General features: G+C 42.2%; 1 protein-coding gene across 1 annotated transcript in view; it reads right to left on the bottom strand.

The window, feature by feature from the left end:
- Nucleotides 1-12472, bottom strand: part of ABCA4 (ATP binding cassette subfamily A member 4) — a 255198-nt gene that overhangs the window by 70583 nt on the left and 172143 nt on the right. The window contains exon 27 of the mRNA XM_073571415.1: nt 9754-9802. Within this exon, the coding sequence (XP_073427516.1) occupies nt 9754-9802 (49 nt within the window). The remainder of the gene's footprint in view (nt 1-9753; nt 9803-12472) is intronic.

The raw sequence follows: 12472 nt of genomic DNA, 5'->3' as shown, positions 1-12472 counted from the left end.
TCGTCCCCACGTTGTTGCATGATGTTATCTTGGGCCGGGATTTTCCCCACTTCTGGCAATTGTAGGAGAATCAGTTGATGCCCCAGAGTAACAGTGTACGGGATTCCTGTCACAGGGCGCAGGTGGATCCCGAACCCCTGGAGGAGGTTCCCCAGGGAGACTCTGGTGACGGGTCTACTGGAAATTAACTTCAGTTCCCGTTTTCAGTCATGGCGGTGGATACTGAGGAGACCAGGGAAGAGGAGGGGGCAGGCAGCTGTCCACCTTCCCGTTTGCCGGATGTGGAAGTCCAGAAAGATGCCTTCCAAAGCAAGCAAATAAAGGATCCTACCCTTTCTCAGGCTAGGACAAATGTAAAAGTGATAACTGGGGTACCCGTAGAACCGGGCGCTAAGCTGGCATATCCGTACAAGGTCCTGGAGAATGACTTATTACATTAGATAGAGAAAAAAGGGGAAGACATGGTGCAACGATTAGTCGTGCCAAAACCCTACCGGCGGAAAGTGCTGGACCTGGCCCACGGAGGGAGGTCACCTGGGAGTCCAGAAAACCACCGAAAGGATATTACACTGTTTTGTTTGGCCAGGCATGCATCATGATGTTCGTGTATATTGTGAGTCTTGTCCTGACTGCCAAGCCTCTGCGCCTAAACCCCGGTTCTGTAGCCCTTTGGTACCCCAACCTATTATTGAAGTCCCGTTTGAGAGGATTGGGATGGATTTAATTGGGCCCCTTCAACGGTCTGCCCATGGACACCAACATATCCTGGTCATCTTGGATTATGCCACTCGTTACCCGGAGGCCATCCCTTTGCGTAACACGGCCACCAAGACGATTGCCAAGGAACTCGTGCATGTGTTTAGTTGGGACGGTATTCCAAAACAGATACTCATCAACCAGGGGACTCCTTTTATGTCAAGGGTAATGAGGGAGCTCTGCAGGCTGCTACAAATCGAACCGCTATGCACATCCGTGTATCACCCTTTAACAGATGGGCTGGTCGAACGGTTCAATAAAACTCTGAAGCAGATGCTGAGAAAGGCGATAGACAAGGATGGCAAAAACTGGAACTATGTACTTCCGTATTTGCTTTTTGCCATCAGGAAGTGCCCCAGTCTTCCACTGGATTCTCGCCTTTCGAGTTATTGTACGCCCGACGTCCCCGCGGACTGTTAGACGTCACAAAAGAAACCTGGGAGGGTCAGGTCACTCCGTTTAAAACGGTGATAGATCATGTAACACAAATGCAGGACCGTATTGCGGCTGTTATGCCCGTCGTCAAAGAGCACATGATGCAGGCTCAGGGAGCCCAGAAAAGAATTTATGATAGGGGCGCCAAGATCTGTACGTTTGCACCCGGAGATAGGGTGTTGATCCTGGTCCCCACGGCCGACAGTAAATTCCTGGCAAAGTGGCAGGGCCCCTTTGAGATTAAGGAAAGAGTTGGTGAGGTAACCTACAAAGTGTATCAGGCAGGTAAAAGGAAACCTGAACAGATTTATCAAGTAAAACTCGGGAAGGATCGTTCTGCCTTATCAGCGGATCTGGCCCGGCCCGTCTGCTCGCATACCATTTGTTTCCTGTATGTTTTGGCTTTCACCTTAAATAAACCTGACCCAGTGTCAATTATGTCCGGAACCCGGCTGTGCACCTGAGTTTCATGCTAAACCCACGTGGCCTTTGACCCCAGCAAAGGCGATCCCGGAGTGTTTTGTCACAATTAGAGTTGAGCGATACCGTCCGATACTTCAAAGTATCGGATCGGAATGGATCGGCCGATCTTAAAAAAAGGTATCGGTATCGCCGATTCCGATACCGGAAGTCCCATTCAAGTCTATGGGACTTCCGGTATCGGAATAAGAAAAATCCTGTTTTTCCCTTGTACAGCCTCTCTGGGGTCTGTACGGGCCTTTCGGGGGGCTGTGCCGGCCTGCCAGGGGGGCTGTGCAGGCTCCGGGGGGCTGTGCCGGCCTGCCGGGGGGCTGTGCCGGCCTGCCGGGGGGCTGTGCAGGCTTCGGGGGTCTGTGCAGGCATCGTCCGATGGGACTACAAGTCCCATCGGGCGATGCCTGCTACCATGACAGTGATTGACACATTAGCCAATGATGGGACAGTAGTAGTCCCATCATCCGGCTAATGTGTTGAATGTAAAAAAAAAAAAAAAAAATTACATGCTACATACATACAACATGCATACTACATACATGCTACATTCATACTACATACTACATACATGCTACATTCATACTACATATATATACTACATGCAACATACATACTACATACATACTACATGCATGCAACATGCATACTACATATATACTACATGCATGCAACATGCATACTACATATATACTACATGCTACATACATACTACATATATGCTACATACATACTACATACATACTACATGCATGCTACATACATACTACATGCTACATACATACTACATATATACTACATGCATGCTACATACATACTACATGCTACATACATACTACATACTACATGCATGCTACATACATACTACATGCTACATACATACTACATATATACTACATACATACTACATATATACTACATACATACTACATATATACTACATACATACTACATATATACTACATACATACTACATACATACTACATGCATGCTACATATATACTACATGCATGCTACATACATACTACATGCTACATACATACTACATATATACTACATGCATGCTACATACATACTGCATGCTACATGCATGCTACATACATACTACATGCTACATACATACCACATATATACTACATACATACTACATACAATACATTCATACAATACATACATAGACATACAGTACATATAACATAGAGTAACATACTTACCAATACTTGTCACTTGTGGGAATTTCCCACGCAGCAATGGCATAAAGTGAGACTAGGGACTTTTTTTTTTTTTTTAAGTGGCGGAGGAATACAGTGCGGAAGGATACCTACCTTCCGTCATTGGATTCCTGCAGCCCGTAGAGAACGGCAGCAACAGCTGATGCTGCAGTTCTCTACCCAAGATCATCGTGGGACACACTCGTGGACTGCTTCGGATCATGGGTGAGTATTTTTGTGGTTTGTTATGTTAATATTTATTCCGTAAAAGACAATGGCTTCGGGGAACAATGTGACAAGTATTGGTAAGTATGTTACTCTATGTTATATGTACTGTATGTCTATGTATGTATTGTATTAATGTATTGTATGTATGTAGTATATATGTGGTATGTATGTAGCATGTAGTATGTATGTAGTATGTATGTAGCATGCAGTATGTATGTAGCATGCATGTAGTATATATGTAGTATGTATGTAGCATGTAGTATGTATGTAGCATGCATGTAGCATGCATGTAGTATGTATGTAGTATATATGTAGTATGTATGTAGCATGTAGTATGTATGTAGCATGCATGTAGTATATATGTAGTATGTATGTAGCATGTAGTATGTATGTAGCATGCATGTAGTATATATGTAGTATGTATGTAGCATGTAGTATATATGTAGCATGCATGTAGTATGTATGTAGTATGTATGTAGTATATATGTAGTATGTATGTAGCATGTAGTATGTATGTAGCATGCATGTAGTATATATGTAGTATGTATGTAGCATGTAGTATGTATGTAGCATGCATGTAGTATGTATGTAGTATATATGTAGTATGTATGTAGCATGTAGTATGTATGTAGCATGCATGTAGTATACATGTAGTATGTATGTAGCATGTAGTATGTATGTAGCATGCATGTAGTATGTAGTATGTATGTAGCATGCAGTATGTAGCATGCATGTAGTATATATGTAGTATGTATGTAGTATGTATGTAGTATATATGTGTTATGTATGTAGTATGTATGTAGTATATATGTGGTATGTATGTAGTATGTATGTAGTATGTATGTAGTATGTATGTAGCATGCATGTAGTATTTTTTTTTTTTTTTAACATTTAACACATTAGCCGGATGATGGGACTACTACTGTCCCATCATTGGCTAATGTGTCAATCACTGTCATGGTAGCAGGCATCGCCAGATGGGACTTGTAGTCCCATCGGACGATGCTTGCACAGACCCCCGGACATCACCACAGCCCCCCGGCAGGCCGGCACAGCCCCCCGGCAGGCCGGTACAGACCCCCACAGGGTGCACAGACCACCGGCAGGCCGGCACAGCCCCCCCGGCAGGCCGGTACAGACCCCGGGCAGTCCACACAGCCCCCCGGCAGGCCGGCAGAGACCCCCGGAAGGCCCGAAATGACGGCGCATCATGATGCGCACACACCGCGCATCATGATGACGTCAGGCTGTCAATCAACTTTGAACTTCCGATTCCGATGCCGACTTCCGATATTGAAGAAATATCGGAAGTCGGTATCGGAATTCCGATACAGCAAGTATTGGCCGATACCCGATACTTGCGGTATCGGAATGCTCAACACTAGTCACAATATAAAATATTAGATGACAAAAAATACATATACAATTAAATCCATACTAAATAATCAATACATATGGAAAAGAACAAGTGGGCAGCAATTTAATCATGAAAGCAATGGAGGGCATACCATATGAGAAAAGATCACCTAGGCATATATAGATTCATTCCCTTAATAAAGTGCATAATATATATTGCCTAGATGTATATATACAAAGAAGTTACACCATAAGTCACAAGAGCAGAGGGTAATAATAATATAGTAATTGGCAGGTATTAAATTGAATTAATAATGTAATGTAAAGGTAACAAAATAATAACCCCAGGGGCTCCTGTGCATTGGTTTTGGCATCAGTATGGGTAAGAGGGTTTGTTGTTACTGCTAACTATGTATTGGTGGCGATTTACTGGTTACCTTAGGTAGCTGGGGTTATTATTTTGTTACCTTTATACTACATAATTAATTCTATGTAATACCTGCCAATTACCGTACTATATTATTATTTTTCTCTCTACCCTTGTGACTTATGGTGTAGCTTCTTTGTATACATCTAGGCAATATACTGTATATTATGCACTTTATTAAGGGAATGAATCTATGTATGCCTAGGTGATCTTTTCTCATAGTCTCATAGTTAATTAGGATATTCTAAACTCTCTGTGGTTCTTATGGGTTTTCTATGATATTTGAGAGGATCCATGATATAGAATATATATGTATTTTGTTATGTAATATTGGTTCCGGTATGTTTTCATATAGATGGCATTGGTTAAAGTAGAATTTCTAAAATAATGGAGGCTTCAGTGAGCACTGTTGGGGTCTTCCGAAAGCGGAAAGAACATCATTACACCATAAACCATCCACGATCAGGTGTTTGCAGCAAGATATCTGACAAAGGAGTGAAAAAAATTATCAGAAGAGCTGTCCAAGCGCCAAGGACCATCTGTGGAGAGCTACAGAAAGTCAGCAGGAACAATTGTGTTGAAGAAAACTATAAGTAATGCACTGAAACTCTGTGGTCTGTATGCACGCTCATCATGCAAGACTCCATTGTTGAACAAAAAGCATGTTCAAGTGCGTTTAAAGTTTGCTCAACAACATTTAGACAAGACCGGGAGAAATACTAGCAGAGTATAGTCAGATGAGACCAAAATTGAACTGTTTGGATGCCATAATATACAGCATGTTTGCAGGCCAAAAAGCACTGCATATCACCCCAAAAACACAATACCAAAAGTGAAGTTTGGAGATGGGAATATCATGGTGTGAGGCTATTTTTCAGCATACGGCACTGGCAAACTTGATATCATTAAAGGAAAGATGTATGGACAAATGTATCAAGACATTCTTGATAAAAATCTGCTGCCATCTACCAGGATGATGAAGATGAAATGAGGGAGACATTTCAGCAAAACAATGATCCCAAACACACATCCAAGGAAACGCTCAATTGGCTTCAGAGAAAGAAAATAAAACTGCTAGAATGGCCAAGCCAATCACGTGACCTACATCCAATAGAAAATTTATGGACGGAACTAAAGCTCAGAGTTCTTAGATGGAGCCCACAGGAATTTCAGGAGTTGAAGAGTGGAAGAATGAGCCAAAATCACTCCTAAGCAATGCATGCAACTAGCTTCTCTATACAGGAGGCGTCTTGAAGCTTCATCACCAACAAAGGCTTTTGTACGAAGTATTATATAAATTTCACTAATTTCAATATTTTTTCCTTGTATCATTTCTCATGATTACACATAACTTAATTTATGGACATCTATGGTTTGATTTCTTTGCCTGTGTGGATTGGATGAGTTGTTACTGACATCTGGTGGGACTTTCATGTCAATAGCACCTTTAGAAAAACATTTACTTAGACAATTGCTGACGTGTTCAATACTTATTTCACCTGTACAAGTGCTTGTACTCATGTTGAGTGCTGCATCTGCATTTCTAAAAAATTTGAATTATATGGACTGTTTTTAAATGTTCTGAGCTCCTACGAGGATTGGACTGACTGCTGTAACATCCTACTTTTATAGAGTGTGTTTACATGGATTACTTCCACTTTTCAATAATACCCCTCACAGCTGATTGTGACATTTCTTCCCTCCTAAATATTTCACGAATTGTCTTGTTTCATTGGAGGCGCCCAGTTACTGGTCCAAGCTGGGATCAATGGGTTCATTAGAACGAGTCATTCTGGCATAATGAAATGATAGATGGCAGAGTAAGTGATTGATTGTTATATACCGGAGGGGCTAGATATAAGTGCAGCACTTGTTGTGAACTAAAGGGGAAAATCCTTCTTCTGCTTCCCTTTAAGATAAGCAAGAACAGACAGTCCAATCAGTTTACCCATCTTATTCCGCCTGAATCACCTTTGTTATCGACATTAACAACTGTCGACTTGTTATCCATTGCTAGACTTGTTCTGGATTTCCTCTGCTGTATCATCCATTCCTCTGGTGATAAGATCAGGTGGAGAGAAGTAAAAAAGAAAAAAAAGCAGTGCATTTCATCAACTATTTAAAACTGTATTTTCAATAGGATCTTGAAGAATCATACAACCCCAATTCCCCAAAAGTTAGGACGTTGTGTAAAATGTAAAGAGAACAAAAATACAATGATTTAGAAATCTCATATAGCCGTACTGTATTTTATTCCCATCAGAACATAGAACACAGATCAGAAGGTGAACGTTGGGACATTTTTCCATTTCATTTGAAAAAATGAACTCGTTTAGAAAATAATGGCAGAAAAGCATCTCAAAAAAGCTGGGACAGGAACATGTCTACCATTGTGTCGCAGCTCTTCTTTCTACAACAGTTGGGGGAAGTGATGACACAACTGCTGAAGTTTTGGGAGAGGATTGTTGTCTCGTTCTTGTCTGATGTAGAATTTTAGCTGCCCTATGCCAAATTTTTCTTTTCATAATGCACCAAATATTTTTTTATGGAACGAAGGTCTGGACTGTAGGTGACCGGTTCATTTCCCAAGCTCTTCTTCTGGGAAGCCATGCTGTTGTGATGGATGCAGTTTGTGGTTTAGCATCATCTTGCTGAAATATACAAGACATTTCCTGATATAGGTGTTGTCTGGATGCGGATATGTTATTATAAAACCTCTATATAATGCTCAGCATGGATGGTGTTAGCTGCCCATACCATAAGCACTAATGCAACCATGTACCCAGCAGATATACAGGAACTGTGCACCGATAAACTGGATGGATCATCTCCTTTTTGAGTCTGCAGGACACATTTTACGTTTAGGAACATTTTTATTTTACATCATTCAACAATTTTACAATTGTTCACAAACTGGCGAATCTCTGACCATCTATGACCATCTGGCCATCTATGCTTCTGATAGACTCTGCCTCTTTATCTTGCCCTTTTTATACACAGTCATGTGTGAAAACTGACAATCCAGCTGTCTTTCATTAGTAACACTTTTTTCAGCTTTTTGTTAACCTTGCATAATTACTCCAAAGTTGGGAGATTACAAAAGTGTTTTATTATGTTATTTAAAATACTGGATGTTTTGCACTCTTTCCTGCAGAGATCTGTATTGTTTTTTGTGTGTAGATTTGCTATTTGCACTTTTTACTGTTTGTGTTACTTTAAGAAGGAAGATTCAGCCTTTCATATACCATAGAGGTACAAGCTCCAGGTAGTTTAAAAAGTTAATCACACCACTTAGCTGGTAGCTAGGGAATAGCCTTGAGGTCGGAGTTTGGGGTACAAAACTGCTGCAACTATAGAGTCTAGTCAGAGTCCAGTTAGAGAGCAGCACAACAACATGTAGGAGATTTACTCTCCCCATTCCAGCCGGCCGTGTGGAGCAGTCAAGTTGGATGAAAGTGGGGGAAGCCTCTAAGACAACTACTACTGGAAGTGGAGGAATACCTTAGTCCCCCAAGAATAGACAGTCTAATTGTAGGTGTGCCGTGGATGCCGGAGGAGTACTGAGCCAGATATAAGTCACCCATAGTACAGGTGGGGATGCTAGTACTTAACCACATATAATGAAGACTAGGACACGGAGGCCAGCTATGGGTCCCAGCCCTACATGGGTTGAAGAACATCCATAGTGCCAGCACTGGGCACCAGCCTTAGACACTGGATGGACTTGTTGCAATGCACGGCTCATATGCACCTGTCTCTCAATATCTGCTACTAGAGTTGAGCGACTTTGGTCGGATCGGGTTTCATGAAACAAAATTTGTTTCAGATGAAACTGGTCCGACTAGGGCAAAAAAAGTCAGAGTTTCGTCCGAAACCCGACCCCAATGCAAGTCAATGGGAAATAAAAGTCGGCATTGAGCGGATGACATTCATCCACTCAATGCCGACTTTTATTTCCCATTGACTTGCATTGGGGTCGGGTTTCGGACGAAACTCCGACTTTTTTTGCCCTAGTCGGACCAGTTTCATCTGAAACAAATTTTGTTTCATGAAACCCGATCCGGCCAAAGTCGCTCAACTCTATCTGCTACCACTGATTATCTGTATTTTGGAACCTGTCCTCACAGAGCATGTACTACCATCTACTGCTGTGTTGTTATCTGCTGCTGTTTTTAGTAAAGTTTTACAATTGTTTCACCACTATATCGGGCTTGCTAACTCTCCTGTTTCCCTCCACCAGCAACCTCATGGGGGAATGTTATCTCCCACACACCCACAACTATGTGCCCTCTCCACTGCACTGGAGTTCCAGGCACCGAGCACGGCCACCAGCCCTGAAGATCTGTAGGATCTGACCCATGCCTGTTGTACTGGTTTCCCTACTCTCTGCGCGTCACACTTGTCCTATCTTTTTTTGAGATGTGTTGCTGCTAGCAATTTCTAAACAAGCTAATTTATACAAATGAAATGGAAGAATGTCTAACGTTCACCTTCTGATCTGTGTTCTATTTACACATTAAGACCACAGAGCGATTTTTGTGTCACATTGGTTTTCAAAAATCACAGGAAAAACTTTGAGATTTTACTGCAATAATAGTAAAAAAACACACACAGAGGTCATGTGTGAATGCAGTCTTAGTTAATAAGGCAAAGTGATCCAATGTTGTAAACTAAATTCATAATATATTAACCAAAAATTATTTTGACAACTCATTCTGCATCCTCCTCTGGTTTATGATCCCTGATATTTCTGGAATTGGGTGTTGGAAGGAAAATAACAAAATAAGAATCTAAGAATTTAGATTGAGTCGAGAAAAACTATGTTTTTGTAGAAGCTACTTGCTAAGCACAAGAGAAGACAGCAATACCTGGAGTTTCTGTACCAGTCACTGAATCAGCTGTAACTTTTAAGAAGATCTGAAGAGATAAATGTTTAAAGAAAATTGAATTGGTACATCTTTTGCAGGCAGTTGGAAAGAGTCAGTCAAATATAAAAAGTACATATACACCTGTATATTACTTTGTGCTGTGCTCATTATCTGTTACTCCTCCTAGACATTTATAAATACATTGACAATTGGGTGTGACTAATTGGGGGTGTGACCCAGTGTTGTCTGACACTCTCCAATCAATGCTCACCGTTTCGGACTTTGTAGGGGCACGTCTCTTTGACAATACAAATGGTAACACCCAATTGTTTTTGTACATTCATTTCTACTGGGCGTAATAGAGGAGCTGCACAATGAGGACTTATGAAAAAAGATGCTCCGGAATTGTTAATTTTTTTATGGTTAATATGATATTTAATATTATATTTTTTATATTTAATATGATCTTATGCATTTGTATATGATTGCCCTAATGCTCATTCTGCTTTTGGGCTTGGACAGTATCTCATAGTATCTAATACAGTATTTATTTCCTATTTATGGGAATGTTGTGATAAAGAATGACCCTCATATTTAATTTAATGACCTCATAGAGTGGGTGCAGATGTGTGGAGCGGTATGAGGAGCTGGGACCTTTGGGGCAGTCTCACAAGTCCAGATAATTCTGGTACCGGAAAAAATGGTACTGGAGCTATCCGTGTCCATGTGGATACATGGTACATCCGTGTGGCACATGTGTGGCAACCGTGTGCCGCATCAGGACCACAAAGACGGCCGCCGGGGAAGAAGCGCTACAGTAACCGCTGTTCCCCGGTGGCTGGTGCTGAACGCGGCTGTCATTCTTCTCTCCTGCTCTGCCGGCAACAGCGAGCAGGAGAGAATGAATGAAAAAAACCCGACGTGGGGTCACCCTCTGTTTGTGAACCAACCCGGCAAAGCTCACAGCTGGGGGCTGCTATTCTCAGGCTGGTAAGGGGCCATTGATCTTGGCCCCCCACAGCCTAAAAACAGCAGCCCCCAGCTGCCCAGAAAAGGCGCATCTATTAGATGTGCCTATTCTAGAGCTTTGTCGGGTTCTTCCCACTTCCCCTGTAGTGGTGGCAAGTGGGGTCATAAGGGGTTAATGTCACCTTTCTATTGTAAGGTGACATTAAGCCCGAGTTAGTAGTGGAGAGGTGTCAATAAGACACCTATTCATTACTAATCCTAGGGTTATTCAAGAGTTAAATAAACACACATACAGTAAGAACAAAGTATTTTAATGAAAAAATACACTACACACAGTGTTTAAAGCTTTATTATACTCCTAATTCCATATCGACGCCATCATTCTCCTGTAAAAAAATATAAAATAATAAACCAACAATATCAATACCTGTCGGGTGATCAGTCATGTCCCATGGTGTAAATCTATCTCACGGGTTAATCAGTTTAAAGCCGGAGCGCTGCTAATGCGACGCTCCGACTGTAAACTACTGGGGAATGAATGTGAAGCTGCGCGCAGGCTCATTGATGAGCGGTGACGTCACAGAGCAAGCCTGTGTGCTCTGCTTCTCCTTCATTCCCCAGTAGTTTACAGTCGGAGCGGTCGCATTAGCAGCACTCCGCCTGTAAACTGATTAACCCCCAAGATGGATTTACGCCGTGGGACGTGACTGATCGCCGGACGTATATTGTTGGTTTATTATTTCATAATTTTTTACAGGAGAACAATGGCGTCGATATGGAATTAGGAGTATAATAAAGCTTTTAACACTGTGTGTAGTGTATTCTTTCATTATTGTACTTTGTTCTTATTGTGTGTGTGTTTAATTAACACTTATATAACTCTAGGATTAAGAAATGGATAGGTGTCTTATTGACACCTCTCCATTACTAACCCAGGCTTAATGTCACCTTACAATAGAAAGGTGACATTAACCCCTTATGACCCCACTTGCCACCACTACAGGGCAAATGGGAAGAACCCAACAAAGCTCCAGAATAGGCGCATATAATAAATGCATCTTTTCTGGGCAGCTGTGGGCTGCTTTTTTTAGGCTGTGGGGGGCCAAGATCAATGGCCCCTTGCCAGCCTGAGAATAACAGCCTCCAGCTGTGAGTTTTTCTGGTTTGGTTCACAAACAGAGGGGGACCCCACATCCCGTTTTCATTAACTCTTTCTCTCCTGCTCACTGTTGCCGGCAGGGCAGGAGAGAAGAATGACAGTGGCGTTCACCACCAGCCGCCGGGGAACAGTGGCTTACAGTAGCCGCTTCTTCCCCGGTGGCCATCCGTGAACATGGAGGACAGTGTGAACTGTTCTCCGTGTGCCGTGTTCAGCACGTTTTGCAGACCGTGCGCTCCCACAAACACTGACATGTCTCTGTGTTTTACACACGGACCATGTATCTGTGAAAACACGCTGACTTGTGCAGAGAACCATTCATGTTAATGTGTCTACGTGTGTCAGTGTCCCGGGACGTGAGGAAACTGTCACTACGCATACTGGGGCCACAGACATGTGAAACCAGCCTTACCCACAGGGCAGGTGCCAGCTGGGACATACAGCCAGCACCTGCTTCCAATAGCAGTGATTGGAACAAGCTCTTATTGCTATTTTTTGTGCCACTTATATACCACTGTCAGAGATTCTTCGTGGTATTTAAGTGGCACATTACTAGTAGGGCATCCATTGGGCACCAATACATGCACACTC

This window comes from Dendrobates tinctorius, unplaced genomic scaffold (genome assembly GCF_039654945.1).
Source record: "Dendrobates tinctorius isolate UK_male_01 unplaced genomic scaffold, ASM3965494v1 ptg000029l, whole genome shotgun sequence".
Lineage (NCBI taxonomy): Eukaryota > Metazoa > Chordata > Amphibia > Anura > Dendrobatidae > Dendrobates > Dendrobates tinctorius.
The sequence above is the reverse complement of the archived record's forward strand: the minus strand, read 5'-3'. Positions and strand labels throughout refer to the sequence as shown.